This window comes from Coregonus clupeaformis, chromosome 29 (genome assembly GCF_020615455.1).
Source record: "Coregonus clupeaformis isolate EN_2021a chromosome 29, ASM2061545v1, whole genome shotgun sequence".
Classification (NCBI taxonomy): domain Eukaryota; kingdom Metazoa; phylum Chordata; class Actinopteri; order Salmoniformes; family Salmonidae; genus Coregonus; species Coregonus clupeaformis.
In genome coordinates, this window is record NC_059220.1 from 18842123 (window position 1) to 18861130 (window position 19008).

The following is a 19008-nucleotide window of genomic DNA, read 5'->3' on the forward strand; positions in this document are numbered from 1 at the left end:
AAATGGCAATGGGAACCAACAAGCATATAATTGACATAACATTGGAGAGGGAGCCAAGTGTCAGAGGTTGTAGGCTTACTGTCCCTTCACTTTTCTTCTCACATGCTCCCCTTTTTCCCCTCTCCTGCCTCTCCCTCTCTCTCCTTCTGTCCCCTTTTCTCACATTCTCACCCCCCACCCCCCCTTGAGCCTACAGGCTGACTACAGTGGGGAGAACAAGTATTTGATACACTGCCGATTTTGCAGGTTGTCCTACTTACAAAGCATGTAGAAGTCTGTAATTTTTATCATAGGTACACTTCAACTGTGAGAGACAGAATCTAAAACAAAAATCCAGAAAATCACATTGTATGATTTTTAAGTAATAATTTGCATTTTATTGCATGACATAAGTATTTGATACATCAGAAAAGCAGAACTTAATATTTGGTACAGAAACCTTTGTTTGCAATTACAGAGATCATACGTTTCCTGTAGGTCTTGACCAGGTTTGCACACACTGCAACAGGGATTTTGGCCCACTCCTCCATACAGACCTTCTCCAGATCCTTCAGGTTTCGGGGGCTGTCGCTGGGCAATACAGACTTTCAGCTCCCCTCCAAAGATTTTCTATTGGGTTCAGGTCTGGAGACTGGCTAGGCCACTCCAGGACCTTGAGATGCTTCTTACGGAGCCACTCCTTAGTTGCCCTGGCTGTGTGTTTCGGGTCGTTGTCATGCTGTAAGACCCAGCCACAACCCATCTTCAATGCTCTTACTGAGGGAAGGAGGTTGTTGGCCAAGATCTCGCGATACATGGCCCCATCCATCCTCCCCTCAATACGGTGCAGTCGTCCTGTCCCCTTTGCAGAAAAGCATCCTCAAATAATGATGTTTCCACCTCCATGCTTCACGGTTGGGATGGTGTTCTTGGGGTTGTACTCATCCTTCTTCTTCCTCCAAACACGGCGAGTGGAGTTTAGACCAAAAAGCTATATTTTTGTCTCATCAGACCACATTACCTTCTCCCATTCCTCCTCTGGATCATCCAGATGGTCATTGGCAAACTTCAGACGGGCCTGGACATGCGCTGGCTTGAGCAGGGGGACCTTGCGTGCGCTGCAGGATTTTAATCCATGATGGTGTAGTGTGTTACTAATGGTTTTCTTTGAGACTGTGGTCCCAGCTCTCTTCATTGACCAGGTCCTGCCGTGTAGTTCTGGGCTGATCCCTCACCTTGCTCATGATCATTGATGCCCCACGAGGTGAGATCTTGCATGGAGCCCCAGACCGAGGGTGATTGACCGTCATCTTGAACTTCCATTTTCTAATAATTGCGTCAACAGTTGTTGCCTTCTCACCAAGCTGCTTGCCTATTGTCCTGTAGCCCGTCGCAGCCTTGTGCAGGTCTACAATTGTATCCCTGATGTCCTTACACAGCTCTCTGGTATTGGCCATTGTGGAGAGGTTGGAGTCTGTTTGATTGAGTGTGTGGACAGGTGTCTTTTATACAGGTAACGAGTTCAAACAGGTGCAGTTAATACAGGTAATGAGTGGGGAACAGGAGGGCTTCTTAAAGAAAAACTAACAGGTCTGTGAGAGCCGGAATTCTTACTGGTTGGTAGGTGATCAAATACTTATGTCATGCAATAAAATGCAAATGAATTACTTAAAAATCATACAATGTGATTTTCTGGATTTTTGTTTTAGATTCCGTCTCTCACAGTTGAAGTGTACCTATGATAAAAATTACAGACCTCTACATGCTTTGTAAGTAGGAAAACCTGCAAAATCGGCAGTGTATCAAATACTTGTTTTCCCCACTGTATGCATGTGTTGGATGGTAGGCCAAGTAGCTATAGGGGCAGGGTTGGGACAATGAGGCCCATTCACACTGCCTTAGCATTAGCAACGCTGGCTAACACTGCATAGATACCACAGCACGGCCCCATGTTCCTCCTCCTTCCTCATATCACTGTAGCTAATTCACTGACAGGGCTAGTAGGGGGGAGGAGGAGGGGCCGGGTGTAGCTATTGCTCTGCAGCCTGGTTTGGGTTTAAAATGGCAGGGTGACCAACTATGTGAGGAATCCCAACCATTCGCTCCCTCCCTGCCAAGGAGTAAGGAGCCCAGAGTCTGCAAATCATACCGTTAACTCCTCAAACTCACACATTCTTATTTAGGCAGATAATACCAAAACTCTCATATTTTGTTGCCTCTACTATTTTTAAACAGATGCTCCTGCTATTCAACCTGTTATTGGACTGTGAAGACGTGATTCCATCGTGGACATTCCAGGAGTGGAAGTGTAACCAGAATTCTCCAACACTTTCTCTAAATAGAATGTCATGGTGATGTAATGAAAGGATTTTCCTCCAATCAAGATAAGATCCCTGGTACAGTAGCATCCCTTATTATATTATGACTGCGTCTTTCATCAGAGCAGCATGTGAGAGCCACAGAGCCAGGTCTGTGTTTAAGACATAGCTTAGCTCAGCTGGACAGCATATGCTAACTGGGTTAGCATCCATAGGCCCAGCCAGTAGGACATTATGGAGTAGAAGTCTGTTGGAAATGGGGTTTAGGGTAGGCTTTGGGTGTTTGAGGTAAATTAGTGAAACTTACTACCTGATCCAGGGGTGAGCAGTGGCCCCTCCAGCTCCAGAGCCTCCTCCTCAGCCTCCTCCAGCTTTTTCTTCTTCTTCTTGGGGTCACGGGGCTTACGCAGTAGAGACGCCTCCTCTGGATGACGGATGTCTAGAGAGAGAGACAGAGAGAGACAGAGAGAGACCGACAGAGAGAGAAAAACACAGAGAGACAGTCACAAGAAGTTGTCACAAAATCCCCAAAACACTGTGTACCGGTGAATCAAGTTTGACACCAACAGGCTCCTGAACAGCTTCTTATCCCCATGCCATAAGACTGTTAAATAACTAACTAAATAGCTAACAAAATGACAACACGGACTACCTGAGTTGACCCCTGTATTTTAATTCTTGTCTCTATGCACACTCACAGGGCCCTACACACTTACGCACACTGACATCTACACACATACAAACACTCACTCCATTTGCGCTCACACACATAATATGCAGATACATTTATACTGACTCTATACACACGCACTGACATACAATCTTAATATATACGCTGCTGCTACTCTGTTTATCATATATCCTGATGCCTAGTCACCTTACCCCGACACATACAGTGCATTTGGAAAGTATTCAGACCCCTTAACTTTTTCCACATTGTTACGTTACAGCCTTCTTCTAAAATGGATTAAATAAAAACATTTCTTAATCAATCTACACACAATACCCCATAATGAAAAAACAGAAATACCTTATTAACATAGTATTCAGACTCTTTGCTATGAGACTTGAAATTGAGCTCAGGTGCATCCTGTTTCCATTGATCATCCTTGAGATGTTTCTATAACTTGATTGGACATGATTTGGAAAGGCACACACCTGTCTATATAAGGTCCCACAGTTGACAGTGCATGTCAGAGCAACAACCAAGCCATGAGGTCGAAGGACTTGTCAGTAGAGCTCAGAGACAGGATTGTGTCGAGGCAAAGATCTGGGGAAGGTACCAAAAAATGTCTGCAGCATTGAAGGTCCCCAAGAACACAGTGGCCTCAATCATTCTTAAATGGAAGAAGTTTGGAACCACCAAGACTCTTCTTAGAGCTTGCCGCCGGGCCGAACTGAGCAATCGGGGGAGAAGGGCCTTGGTCAGGGAGGTGACCAAGAACCCGATGGTCACTCTGACAGAGCTCCAGTGTTCCTCTGTGAAGATGGGAGAGCCTTCCAGAAGGACAACCATCTCTGCAGCACTCTACCAATCAGGCCTTTACGGTACAGTGGCCAGACGGAAGCCATTCCTCAGTAAATGGCACATGACAGCCCGCTTGGAGTTTGCCAAAAGGCATCGAAAGGACTCTCAGACCATGAGAAACAAGATTCTCTGGTCTGAGGAATCCAAGATTGAACTCTTTGGCCTGAATGCCAAGCGTAACATCTGGAGGAAACCTGGCACCATCCCTACGGTGAAGCATGGTGGTGGCAGCATCATGCTGTGGGGATGTTTTTCAGCGGCAGGGACTGGGAGACTAGTCAGGATCGAGGGAAAGATGAACAGAGCAAAGTACAGAGATATCCTTGATGAAAACCTGCACCAGAGCACTCAGGACCTCAGACTGTGGCGTTGGTTCACCTTCCAACAGGACAATGACCCTAAGCACACAGCCAAGACAACATAGGAGTGGCTTCGGGACAAGTCTCTGAATGTCCTTGAGTGGCCTAACCAGAGGCCAGACTTGAACCCGATCGAACATCTCTGGAGAGACCTGAAAATAGCTGTGCAGCGACGCTCCCCATCCAACCTGACAGAGCTTGAGAGGATCTGCAGAGAAGAATGGGAGAAACTCCCCAAATACAGGTTTTCCTAGCTTGTAGCGTCATACCCAAGAATACTTGAGGCTGTAATCGCTGACAAAGGTGCTTCAACAAAGTACTGAGTAAAGGGTCTGAATACTTTTCTAAATATGATCAGTTTTTTATTATTTATAAATTTGCAAAGATTTCTAAAAACCTGTTTTTGCTTTGTCATTATAGGGTAGTGTGTGTAGATTGATGAGGGAAAAAAACATTTTAGAATAAGGCTGTAACGTTACAAAATGTGGAAAAAGTCAAGGGGTCTGAATACTTTCCGAATGCAGTGTCTACCTCTATCACTCCAGTATCCCTGCACATTGTAAATATGATACTGGAACTGACCCTGTATATAGTATGCGTGCTTACTTTGTGTTCTTATTTCTATTTTGTTTTAGTATTACATTGTTATTGATTACTGCATTGTTGGGGTTAGAGCTTGCAAGAAAGGCATTTGACTGTACTTGTGCATGTGACATTAAAACATATCCTTGCAACAACGCTAATCTAATCCAGAGACCCTGTGGAGAGCGAACAGTGAGAGAGAGAAATAAATGAAAGATGGGGGATAGCCAGAAATATAGTGAGATAAAGAGGGGGATAGAGACAGAGAAGTGGGAGAGCCCAAGAATCAAGGGGGTTGTCAGAGTTCAGCTTAAATCACAAAAACAAAACATAGCCTAGTAACAAGGCTAACCCAATGCAGACCCCAAGAGATGTGAGATGTGTCATTGTCCTGGTTCACAGATAGCAGTTAGGAGTCTTTCAACTACAGGCCTCACATAAACCACACAGCTGACTTAAATAATTAGAATAGGGGGTAGGCAAACCCAGCCCAAAGACAATGTGAGAAAGAAGGAGAGAGAGCGAGATGGAGAGAGGGGGGAAGAATCATAAACAGCCGTGCACAAGGGGTGAAAAAATGCTAATCCCATTTCTCAGGACTCCAACACACCCCTAACCTTCTCCAAACGAGAGGAGGGGTGTGTGGTCGACTCAGTGCACACGTACACAGGGCTGGCACAATTAACTACTAATTGTGTACCCAACGATTATGGATGAAGACCATCATGAAAATAAAATAATCGTTAACAAATTAATAATAATACTTTTTTGTTTTGATAGCTGTTCGTTCCACAAAAAGCTGACTAAAGACAGGACAGCCGGGGATTCGTGCGGTTGAGTCAGTTTCCGCGGTAACATGGACTCTTTACAAGGTTACTCCTTGCTGAAAGGTTAGTGCTATCTGGTATCCTTAGGACATCTCTAAACCCTAACCCTTACCAATAACCGTCATCCAAAATTCCATGAATGTCACAGCCCTACACGTACACACTAAATATGTTGCAGGGTGAATTGCAAAAGCTCCTCTGATACCACACAATGTCAGTGTTTAGCAGCAGTCAATACATAATGAGCTGGTTGTAATAACAAGCACTGTATGTCATTACACCCTACTCTAGCTTAGCACTTCTTCACAACATACTGAATGAGAGACTAGCTGAGAGGCAACAGATGGCATAAACAACTACATATCAGATCTTGTCTATCTGTACATGCATGTGTATATCAAAGATTAGCTGAGATGCAACAGATGAAGTAAACAGTCACATTGCAGTTCACAGTTTGAGGGGGTGTGTGTTTGTGAGAGAGAGTGTGTGTAGGACTGTATCTGTGAGTGTGTGTGTATGTGCAGATGGAATTAAACTATGCTGGGAGCTCTGTTTAAAGTCTCCTCTGACAGACACAGATACTGCAGACCTGATATAATGACTAAAACATCCGTCTGCATCCCTCTCTCCCGCTCTCCTCCCCTCTCCACCTTCTCTGTGTTGGCTGAGGAGGCCAGGGAATCATCACTCAACATTCATCTCCAGTGTTCAGGACATTTTTGGGATGGCTCTGAGGAGCTGGCTGAATCTGCCAGAATGCGTCTGGGAAAGATAGATGTGCACTGTCTAGATTCTAAAAGCACAGCTGTGGTAAATGGCTGTGCTGTCTTTTTTCTATGATTCTACTCTCATTTAAGCGATGGGTGGTTGTGACTTTGGAATTTAAATGTCATATTTTGTCCTATATTCGCCAGTTTTAAATCTATACAAATCCCTTATGCCCTACAACTCTCACTCCCTATTTTCCATTGCTGGGGAGGAACATGTGTGTGTAGGATAGAGGGAGGGAGAGGGAGGGAGGGAGAGTTTGTTTAGTTTGTGTTACTACAGCAAAAAGCATTCCAAGGGTTTTAAGAACTACCAGATGGTAGCTCGCTCTCCCCCACTCTCTCTATCCCTTCCTCTCCTCCTCCTCTCGCTCTCTCTCTCTCTCTCCATCTCTCCTTCTTCCTCTCTCTTGCGTTGCAGCATAAGCCCTGTGCCCTTATACAGCCATTTGAGTGCAGGCGTGCTGCCTAGCCTGTGCTGAGCACAGAGGAGTGAGTCAACGAGTGTGTCAACGGGAGTTCCACCAAAGCTTCAAGTTCTGTTGTTACCCACATAGCCATTTCCAATACCAAACAGTTATGATTGCTACCTTTTCGACCCCAGCACCTGCAAGAGATGGGCTGAACAAAGAATGGACAGAGACCTTATTTGAATCAGTCACATGAAAGGAGAAGAGGAATGCAGGCCCCTGATGCAGCCTGCCAATACTGAGGAGGAGGAGAGGAGAGAGGGAGAGGCAGAAAGAGGACAGGGTGCAGGACGGAGTGATAATGCCATACAAACCAGAGCTCTGCAGGTGGTGCTGCAGTTGACGTAAGACACTGATCTAATGTCAGTTTGGTATTCTATCCACTAATATGACTTGGGGTAGTTGAGCTGATCCTAGATATGTGGCTAAGGGCAACTTCTACCCAGAGCCAAGCAGAATGGGGTACCAGAGCATGGCTGCAAAGCTCGACAAGTGGTTCGAAAACATGACACCCACAAAATAAGAAACATCTTAAATCAAATCCTTTTGACAATATCCAGGCACAAAGCCAGGTGGAGGAGGACTGACTGAGTGCCAGCTCAGCAGTAGAGTAGTAAGAAGACATGATTCATTGCTATGGGAGTGAGACCCACCACACCACCATACAAAACCCTTTACATTTTAGCAGACACTCTTATCCAGAGTGACGTAGGCCCTTTCTGCATTATGACTAGGGACAGGAGTTTTCGTGGATGGACAAACTAACAATACAATGTTAATAGATTATTATTCAAGATAGTTTTATTTCTACCCCACAATTAACATGCTGTGGTCAAACCACATTTATATTTGATCAACAGGCCTTGACATTTTGGACAGTGAACCAGACCACATTGTGATGGTCCACAAATCAAATGGACCGCAGTTAACTGTTGATAGAACACTGTTCAACCACACCATGGAGGACAGAGCCTGGGAACTGACCTTACACCTCTCCCTCTTCTATCCCTTCATTTATCTTTCTACATCTCCATCCATCTCTCTCAGTTCCTCCCTCCCTCTCTCTATACACATTTCGTCCTCTATGCAGCTTCCCCATAGGCCCACTTCAGGGTAGGGCTGACCTACAACACAGTGACAGGACAGTGACAGACTCTCAGCAGCAGTCTCTATAGAACCAGGCCAGCCAGCGCTGAGCAGAGTGGAGCAGCTAAGTGAACTAGGCCAGCCAGTGCTGAGCAGAGTGGAGTGGCTAAGTGAACCAGGCCAGCCAGTGCTGAGCAGAGTGGAGCAGCTAAGTGAACCAGGCCAGCCAGCGCTGAGCAGAGTGGAGCGGCTAAGTGAAGCAGGCCAGCCAGCGCTGAGCAGAGAGGAGCGGCTAAGTGAAGCAGGCCAGCCAGCGCTGAGCAGAGTGGAGCAGCTAGGTGAACTAGGCCAGCCAGCGCTGAGCAGAGTGGAGCAGCTAGGTGAACTAGGCCAGCCAGTGCTGAGCAGAGTGGAGCAGCTAGGTGAAGCAGGCCAGCCAGTGCTGAGCAGAGAGGAGCAGCTAGGTGAAGCAGGCCAGCCAGTGCTGAGCAGAGTGGAGCAGCTAAGTGAACTAGGCCAGCCAGTGCTGAGCAGAGTGGAGCAGCTAGGTGAAGCAGGCCAGCCAGTGCGGAGCAGAGAGGAGCAGCTAAGTGAAGCAGGCCAGCCAGTGCTGAGCAGAAAGGAGCAGCTAAGTGAAGCAGCATGACTGACATAAGCACTAACTGCTCCTCCAGACAGTCCCATTGGTCAGAGCAGACTGCTCCTCTAGACCTTCCCATTGGTCAGAATCTGGTAGAAAGTAAGGCCTTCCTCTGTAACACCTCAGGCTGCCAGGTCAGGTCAGCTCCCACAGTCAGTCATGCACAAGTCAGACGTGATGGCCAACATTTCCTGGCGGTCTCCCTTGGTGGAATGGAAGAGGCTTCAGCCTGCTGTGCGAGTGCTTGAGGGCCCTATAACCGTCACACCCTCGGTGTGCAACACCTCCGCTGTTTCATCATAAGGGAAAGAAATACCTTATTGAAGAGGACAGACTGCAACCATACTTTTAAAGCCAGGACCAGGGAGTGTCTTTACTCTTATATCAAGAGGTCACTAGCTATAATAGCCTCTGCATCAATCCCAGTCATTAGATTACATCTAACAACCAACCAGCCCATACTGGGCTTCCCTCTGCAGACAGACAGGGTGGCAGAGATGTGCCCCAACATTTTTTTTGTGCTGACTGGGATCTCGCAGTCTCTCCTGTGAGGCAGACGAGCCGCACAACCGTGTAATGGTTGACACCTAGTCCGTCGCCCACTATAGATCCGTTTTACACACCTGACCCAGGTCTGTCCTCTTGGGCTGTATGGGGTAGTAGTACTACGGTCACACAATACCAGCTTTAAAAGAATCAGGAAAAAAACATTTACTAGATTGGCTCCAAGTATGAAGGATAAACATGGTATTTCATCATCAAAGCTATGAAAACGAAGGAAACGTCGCTCCTTCACTGACTGAGACAAGCCAAATAAACAACATTGTGCAGGATCACAGAGCTGCCAGTGACTCATTGATAGAACTAAGACAGTTCAAAGCTGGAGCAGAGTGAAGGGGAATTCAGTCGTTTTACTACGGTGTTCTGATGAGTCCCACTGCCTGCACCATCTACATGGACTGTGTCTGTGGGCTTGGCTGACTGGCCTCTAGCCAGCTGCTGTGGACATGGGAGAAACACAACATTGCAGTAATAATTGGATTGATCCTCCACTCCAAATATGTGTGTGATTCACATGGCTAGAGAGACTCCAGCTCTGTTACGCATCTGGTAAAAGGGAGAAAGAGAGAGGAAGGGGAGAAGAGAGAAATAATGTGTTTTAATGTTAGCAATGTGTGTTCAGATAGTGTATTTTGTTTGTGAAGGGAAAAAGAGAAAGAGGGAAAGAAAGAGTAGGAAGAGAGAAGAAGAGAGACAGAACTCCCCTGTAGTGGAGGAGTGAACTTGGAGCTTGGTCTGCACCAGGAAACAGCTACTGCGTGACCAAAGAAAAAAAATCCCCTGCCTCCAAATCAATCATTATGAGGAAAGTGAGAGAAAGGGAGAGATAGAGAGGGAAACAGACGAGAGTGGGAGTCAATCTGAATGGTCACTTTCTTGCACAGCTGCAAAGAGAATCCATCTCTCTCCCTCCCTCTCTCTCTACCCGCTCCTTCTCCCTGTCTATCTGCAGTCTCGGCCAGTTGGAAAGGCCTCCAGTCTTCCCTTCCTGGCCCTGCGTATTCCTCATTTCATTCCCCATGCTGTGCAGCTCTCTGTCAGTCACACACACTCACAGGAAATTGTTAAATTGAAAGTCGCCCAGATAATGAAAAATAAAATAGTTCCAGAAGAGGTCACCCTAAGTCAACTGTCCGCATGTATGAAATATGATTGAAAACTTCCCAGAGAGAGAGAGACGCACTGCGTGTACCTTCCCAGCCACTGTAAAAGTCATCGTATGACACACGCCAAGTCAGCCAAGAGTAATTTGTCCCGAATTTCTCCAAAACTAAAATAGATTTATTGCGGCAGAGGTAGACGCATTCCTAATGAGGACTGGGCAGCAGAGGTGAGAGGGGCCTGCTACTAGCCCTGTTCATTTAGTTATTCACCAATCTCTGAATAACACAGTCATCCAGCTTATTTATACTCCATCAAAATGTTATTTGTCCTTTCTCATTTCAAAGAAAAGGAATTCATAGAAGTTCATAGTGGGCCTCTTTTTACCTTTATAAATAAAAGCTCCCGTTTAAAAAAACAAGGTTCCAGTGCTACTTAGAACAGCCAACCATAACAGTACAGCAGCCATAACTCCTGAGCTGTGCCTTCTGAACATGGGCCAGAAAGTGCCTGATGGAGGTTTCATATAGAAAGCCTGCTGCTGTCTTCATTGGAGACAGAGGGCTCTGGTTGGAGCCAACATGGAGGAGTGACAGAGATCTGTGTTACAAGGTCAGGAGGGCATTATGCTCTGGTGTTTGACCTCTAACACTAGCTGACAGGGCCGTAGGTCAGAGATATGGATAGAGGAAGGCTGTCTGCTGACCTCACAGTGCTCGTCAGGGGGCAGGGTCTTGAGGGCTAAATCTAGACAGTAATGTGTGTGTGTGTGTGTGTGTGTGTGTGTGTGTGTGTGTGTGTGTGTGTGTGTGTGTGTATATATATATATATATATATATATATATATATATATATATATATATATATATGGGAGAGAATATCCATCTCTCTGAATGTTTGAGTCATTCAGGTGCATTAGATTGATCAACTCTGTTGACTAAACAGGATTCAGACAGTTATTCACAGCACTAGTCCAAGGACAGGTCTAGCAGAGTCAAGGTACCTGAACAGTCCCCTGTCAGGAGAGGAGGTGAAGCGAGCGCTGATTGTGATTGCTGATAGCTCAGGCTCTGTTTGATAAACACAACAAAAGGCTAAAGGAAAAAACAGAGGAGGAGCAGCAGACATGCCTGGCTCAATGGGAGGTGAAAACACATCCAGTAGTTTACCTAAAAATATAAACAGTATTATGGCAAGGTTAGAAAGAGTACATACTGTATACTGTACAGCAGGGATCATCAACTAGATTCAGCCACAGCCGATTTTTTCTTGAGCGGATGGTCGGAACATAATTAAGCAATAAGGCCCGGGGGGGTGTGGTATATGGCCAATATACCACGGCTAAGGGCTGTTCTTATGCACAACGCAATGCGGAGTGCCTGGATACAGCCCTTAGCCGTGTTATATTGGACATATACCACAAACCCCCCAGGTGCCTTATTGCTATTATAAACTGGTTACCAACTTAATTAATTGTCATACCCATGGTATACGGTCTGATATACCACGGCTGTCAGCCAATCAGCATTCAGGGCTCAAACCACCCATCTTATAATTACAAATAATTTGTAGACTGCAAATTGCCTGCAATAAGCCCAAACAGATACAGTGAGGGAAAAAAGTATTTGATCCCCTGGTGATTTTCTACATTTGCCCACTGACAAAGACATGATCAGTCTATAATTGTAATGGTAGGTTTATTTGAACAGTGAGAGACAGAATAACAACCAAAAAATACAGAAAAACGCATGTCATGTTTGACTAAAACAATCATTTCAAACCTTGCTTACATTTGTATACGATCATGTGTCTCTCTATTATGCGTGGGAATACTTGGGAACAGATTTCTTAAAATTAAAATCACTTGGAGCTCATTTCCTGGTATTTTTACAGTCTTTTATGTCCAACAATGAAAATATATTTTTATTTGGCTCAGAAAACTGAGGGGGCCAAATAAAACCACCCGCAGGCCAAAATCAGTTGGGGAGCCCTGCTGTACAGAACCTTTGGTAGGATAGGTGCATTATTGAGAGTTGACAAAACGTCTGGTGACTTACTGAAAGTCTTGCAGATGTCAGAGACCGCCTTGAAGACGCGGTCAGAGAAGTTGACCTTGACCTTCATGTGCTTCATGTTGGGCAGCTGAAGGCGCAGCAGCTTGTGCTGGGGGGTGAAGAGGAGCCGGGCGTCTGCCTGGATACCATACTTGTCCAGGGTCCAGTGGGTCTTCAGCAGCCATGTCTTCTTCTTCTCCCACCACAGGGCGTGGTCCGACCAGTCCTTCTTCACATCTGATGGAGGAGAGGAGAGGGTATTAGTTTGTCAGTCATTGACCAGCACAACATTTATTCATTTGTTGCAGTGACTAGAACAAAATCCTGAGTCAAAACACTTCAAGGCAGCTGATAAACAAACTGGATGACAGTTTTGTGGTCTGTTTCATAACTATCAAAAGAGTTGAGGAAGAGTTGAATAACACAAAACTGTACTGTGTATGGAATTCACTCACTATAGGACTGTTTTACGTCCTGCCTATGGCCAAACTACTAGATTCATTCTAAACGTATGACACTAATGCCAACAGGTTCCATTATGATCAAACTAATCGAGACAATGCAAATGAAAGGAGAGCCTTGTATACGTGTCACTCTGACAGGGTGATGTGACATCACCAAATGTGTCCCTCCCGGGCAGAGGGTCATGTTTAGGACCAGGGGGGTGAGGTTGAGAGAGGGCTCCTGAGGTATTTAGAGACAGAGGGGGTGGGGAACTCAAAGTGAGTAGGAGGGGAAGTATTTGAGGAGAAGAGTAAGAGTGTGAAAGAGGACTGCTGTTTGCGTGAGGGCATTTCCATCGAAAAGGACCAATGAGCACCATCATGTGAAGTTTATAGGAGCATATCAAATTGGGTGTCAAAATGAAAGCTAAGAGTCTATATTTTGGGGAAATGAAGGCATAGATAAAAAAATATTACCATTTCCTATCTTAAAAATTAGGCATAAGTAAAGGCTTTGATTTCTGGATAAACAGATGGAAAAGGTGTCATTACCAGAAAAAGTCTTAAAAAAGGTATCAGAAATACATCAAAACAAAATAATGTTTACGTAAAGACCCCTTTTTCAACACACACACATATTTAGTTTCAGAAATTGTTTACCTTCTGTTAGTTTAAGAAACATTGCCTTGTGCCTTGTAATTCCCTTACCAAACATATATTAGAAAATATATTTTCTAATTTCTCTCCCTCCCTGACGAGGGAAGATATTGAAAGTTCACAGAAGTAACAAGTAATGGTAGACCTACCAATTATTCAGTGATTTTACTGATATCAAATCGTTTATGAATTATTAAGTGATTAAATCTCGGAATTCCGTTACCAAATTGGTAACGGAATTACCAAAAAACCTGTAGCGGAATTACTGCAACTGAATTGGCTACAATGGGAAATCATAAAAGTCACAAACCACAGATGGGCCACCTGCTACTGTCCTCCCTTCCGCGGGCATACTGTTATGTTCAGCTGATAAGTTATCTTTCGCTTTCGGTTGTCTGGTGGTCAAACCAAGTGTTAAAACAGTCTGAGTTTGGACAACCGCTCCCTCTCTCCCTTTCTCACTCTCCAGTTAATATAATATCACCTCTCCCAGCTCTTACTAACACCTACCCATGAGCCCCGTCTCTTTCCATTTACTGTAACCAGCATCCTCACCCACAGACGTCCATGGACATTGAAAAGTAATTGAAATTTGGTTATTCCACCCTGGCCTTGATGTTAACGTCCACAGACGGACCGGAATGGACCAAATCTGAACCGATCATAGACGTATGTTTCACAAGTCTGGATAGCACAGTACAATACAGCGAGTAGAGCACAGTAAAGTACAGTACTGGGTACAGTACAGTGAGAAGTACAGTACAGTAGAGTACAGTCCAAGACAATACGGTAGTACAGTATAATACAATAGTATCGTATAGTAGAGTACAGTATATTTTACTGAACTATACAGTACTGTACTCTGATGTCCAAACTTGTGAAACATGAGGAGAATGACATTCATTTCCATAATTCTGCATTTCTGTGTAGTATAGATCAGGGACCCATGATGTAATTATGCTACCGTAATTCCGTTACCGGGTGTAAATCCACTTCACTTACAGTAACCAAAATAGATTTTTTTCAAACTCAAGGGGACCATGTCATAGCTGGACACCCCATTCTTTCTGCAGACATAATTCAGATCAGATATTTAACAGAGTTTTTGGAAAATGTGGTCACATAAAAACCTGAGGGAGATTTTACCGTAATTCCGTTACCAAAGTTTGCATCTGCACAGAAATTGTTAAAAGTAGTCCTTGTGCATAGAGTTGTTGAAAAAACTGAGTCAAAGCATAATTTGTTTACATTTACATTTTAGTCATTTAGCAGACGCTCTTATCCAGAGCGACTTACAGTTAGTGAGTGCATTCATTATTTTTTTTCATTTTTTCATACTGGCCCCCCGTGGGAATCGAACCCACAACCCTGGCGTTGCAAACGGCATGCTCTACCAACTGAGCTACATCCCTGCCGGCCATTCCCTCCCCTACCCTGGACGACGCTGGGCCAATTGTGCGCCGCCCCATGGGTCTCCGGTCGCGGCCGGCTACGACAGAGCCTGGATTCGAACCAGGATCTCTAGTGGCACAGCTAGCACTGCGATGCAGTGCCTTAGACCACTGCGCCACTCGGTGTTTACTGTGGAATTGCCCGTGACACCGTGGGGATATCAGATTCAATCCTCCCTCTTTGTTGCAGAGTCACACAGTGATCCCAGTAATGCCAGAGACATGTCACCCAAAACCCCTCTCTTCTCAGTACACTGTCTGGCGGGGGTTCACAACAATGAGGTAGGACCTGGGGGTCTGTGTGTGTGTGTGTGTGTGTGTGTGTGTGTGTGTGTGTGTCCTTTGAGCGCTGTTTTCAGAAAGAAGGTGAAAACCCCAGGGATTTGAGGCAACTGACAGCAGCTGGTTATGAGATAATTACTTTTCTTTCTATTCCAAACGCAGTATTGTGGTGACCCGTGTTCCCTCTGAACCTCTAATACCTCAGAAGCAGAGCAGAGAAGTTTTCCTGCTACTACTCACAGATGAAAGATGGATAGCTTGCACTATTAACTGTACACACACAGTGTTTGTTTGTGTGTTTGTAGGTGTGTGTAAGACAAGTCTGTAGTCATGACGTAAACGTTGTGAGAATCTCCAGGAAAAAAACGATTGTACACAGACGACCAATTTGCAGGAATATCAGATGTTCCCCACAGCAATGACATCATCACTCCGGCATGCAACCAGAAAGCCACTTCCCGTCGCCCCTCATCCCATTCCCTCCCCCTCTCTCCTGGACGCATTGAGTGAAGCACTGAGTCACTGTTTCTAGTGGACTATGAGGTTGATCCAGTCAGTCTTTCTGCGGGCCAACCTCTCCACATTCTTTCTACATTCTTTTCCATTTAGAATACCAAATCAGTCATTGTCATCACAGTGATTTAAGATTACTCAATTCTGGTGTTTTAGAGCATTATTACCCTATATTAGTAGGTTGGGACCCACGGGTGTGTTGTGACAGTCTATCATAATGAAAGCAGGTTGTGGTTAGAAACATGGTTTTGCCCGTTTGGTGGGAAAACAGTTTTAGAGCCCACCTCTGTGTAGGAAAGCAGCCATTATAATTATGACTCCACAATCTGAAGGAACTCATTTGGTTTATGCTAATTTAGAGTACTTTATCTACTTCATATTCAGGAATTGTAAACTAGCCCATTAGCTAATATCCTATCCACTACACATTGAAAGAGCAAACTACCAAGGGGGAGTCTGGAAAGAGTTCATCATGTTATCATCAAAATCATAATGTACTATCATTACTCTGTCCGACACTGGCTAAGCAGAGTCATACAGTGCATTCTGAAAATATTCAGACCCCATCACTTTTTACACATTTTGTTACATTACAGCCTTATTCTAAAATGGATTAAACTGTTTTTTCCCCCTCAATCTACACACAGTATCCAATAAAAAACAGAAATATCACATTAACAGTACCAGTCAAAAGTTTGGACACACCTACTCATTCAAGGGTTTTTCTTAATTTTTACATTGTAGAATAATAGTGAAGACATCAAAACTATGAAATAACACATTTGGAATCATGTAGTAAGCAACAAAAAAAAAGTGTTAAACATATGAAAAATATATTTTATATTTGAGATTCTTCAAATAGCCACTCTTTGCCTTGATGACAGCTTTGCACACTCTTGGCATTCTCTCAACCAGCTTCACCTGGAAAGCTATTCCAACAGTCTTGAAGGAGTTCCCACATATGCTGAGCACTTGTTGGCTGCTTTTCCTTCATTTTGCCGTCCGACTCATCCCAAACGATCTCAATTGGGTTGAGGTCGGGGGATTGTGGAGGCCAGGTCATCTGATGCAGCACTCAATCACTCTCCTTCTTGGTAAAATAGCCCTTACACAGCCTGGAGGTGTGGTGGGTCATTGTCCTGTTGAAAAACAAATGATAGTCCCAATAAGCCCAAACCAGATGGGATGGGGTATCGCTGCAGAATGCAGTGGTAGCCATGCTGGTGAAGTGTGCCTTGAATTCTAAATAAATCACAGACAGTGTCACCAGCAACGCACCCCCACACCATAACACCTCCTCCATGCTTTACGGTGGGAACTACACATGCAGAGATCCTCTGTTCACCCACACCGCGGTTGGAACCAAAAATCTCAAATTTGGACTCCAGACCAAAGGACAAATTTCCACCGGTCTAATGTTCATTGCTCGTGTTTCTTGGCCCAAGCAGGTCTCTTCTTCTTATTGGTGTCCTTTAGTAGTGGTTTCTTTGCAGCAATTCGACCACGAAGGCCTGATTCACACAGTCCCCTCTGAACAGTTGATGTTGAGATGTGTCTGTTACTTGAACTCTGAAGCATTTATTTGGGCTGCAATTTCTGAGGCTGGTAACTCTAATGAACTTATCCTCTGCAGCAGAGGTAACTCTGGATCTTCCATTCCTGTGGCGGTCCTCATGAGAGCCAGTTTTATCATGGCGCTTGATGGTTTTTGCGACTGCACTTAAAGAAAGTTCTTGACATTTTCCACAATGACTGACCTTCATGTCTCAAAGTAATGATGGACTGTCGTTGTCTTTGTTTATTTGAGCTGTTCTTGCCATAATATGGACTTGGTCTTTTACCAAATAGGGCTATCTTCTGTATACCCCCCCTACCTTGTCACAACACAACTGATTGGCTCAAACGCATTAAGACCGAAATAAATTCCACAAATTAACTTTTAAGAAGGCACACCTGTTAATTTAAATGCATTCCAGGAGACTACCTCATGAAGCTGGTTGAGATAATGACAGGAGTGTGCAAAGCTGTCATCAAGGCAAAGGTTGGCTATTTGAAGAATCTCAAATATATTTTGATTTGTTTGACACTTTTTTGGTTACTACATGATTCCATCTGTGTTATTTCATAGTTTTGATGTTGTCACTATTATTCTACTATGTAGAAAATAGTAAAAATAAAGAAAAACACTTGAATGAGTAGGTGTGTCCCAACTTTTGACTGGTAGTGTACATAAGTATTCAGACCCTTTACTCAGTACTTTGTTGAAGTACCTTTGGCATCGATTACAGCCTCAAGTCTTCTTGGGTATGACACTACAAGCTTGGCACACATGTATTTGGGGAGTTTCTCCCATTATTCTCTGCAGATCCTCTCAAGCTCTGTCAGGTTGGATGGGGAGCGTCGCTGCATAGCTATTTTCAGGTCTCTCCAGAGATGTTCGATCGGGTTCTGGCTGGGCCACTCAAGGACATTCAGAGACTTGTCCCGAAGCCACTCCTGCATTGTCTTGGCTGTGTGCGTAGGATCGTTGTCCTGTTGGAAGGTGAACCTTAGCCCCAGTCTGAGGTCCTGAACAGGTTTTCATCAAGGATCTCTCTGTACTTTGCTCCATTCATCTTTCCCTCAATCCTGACTAGTCTCCCAGTCCCTGCCGCTGAAAAACATCCCCACAGCCACCAATATGCTTCACCGTAGGGATGGTATTGGCCAGGTGATGAGCGTGACGCTTGGCTATCAAGCCTTTTGGCAAACTCCAAGCGGACTGTCATGTGCCTTTTACTGAGGAGTGGCTTCCGTCTGGCCACTCTACCATAAAGGCCTGATTGGTGGAGTGCTGCAGAGATGGGAGAACCTTCCAGAAGGACAACCATCTCCACAGAGGAACTCTGGAGCTCTGTCAGAGTCACCTCCCTGACCAAGGCCCTTCTCCCCCGATTACTCAGTTTGGCCGGGCGGCCAGCTCTAGGAAGTCTTGGTGGTTCCAAACTTCTTCCATTCAATGCTGCAGAAATGTTTTGGTACCCTTCCCCAGATCTGTGCCTCGATACAATCCTGTCTCGAAGCGCTACGGACAATTCCTTCAACGTCACGGCTTGGTTTTTGCTCTGACATACACTGTCAACTGTGGGACCTTATATAGATGCGTGTGTGCCTTTCCAAATCATGTCCAATCAATTTAATTTACCACAGGGGGACTCCAATCAAGTTGTAGAAACATCTCAAGGACGATCAATGGAAACAGGATGCACCTGAGCTCAATTTCAAGTCTCATAGCAAAGGGTCTGAATACTTATGTAAATAAGGTAATCTGGGTTTTTTAAATTTGCTACTATTTCTAAAAACCTGTTTTCGCTTTGTCAATGTGGGGTATTGTGTGTAGATTGATGAGGA

At 44.8% G+C, this 19008-nt stretch overlaps 1 protein-coding gene across 6 annotated transcripts in view; it reads right to left on the bottom strand.

Annotated features, from left to right (window-relative positions):
- The window catches only part of LOC121544774 (fermitin family homolog 2), a 68216-nt gene that overhangs the window by 22381 nt on the left and 26827 nt on the right, over window positions 1–19008 (bottom strand). For 3 of the 6 annotated variants that reach the window (XM_041854909.2, XM_041854913.2, XM_041854911.2), the window contains exons 3-4: window positions 12276–12509; window positions 2605–2736 (exon numbers count right to left, since the gene is read on the bottom strand). In XM_041854909.2, coding sequence (XP_041710843.1) covers window positions 2605–2736; window positions 12276–12509 — 366 coding nt within the window. The remainder of the gene's footprint in view (window positions 1–2604; window positions 2737–12275; window positions 12510–19008) is intronic. The other 3 variants (XM_041854910.2, XM_041854914.2, XM_041854915.2) reach the window with 1 other exon arrangement.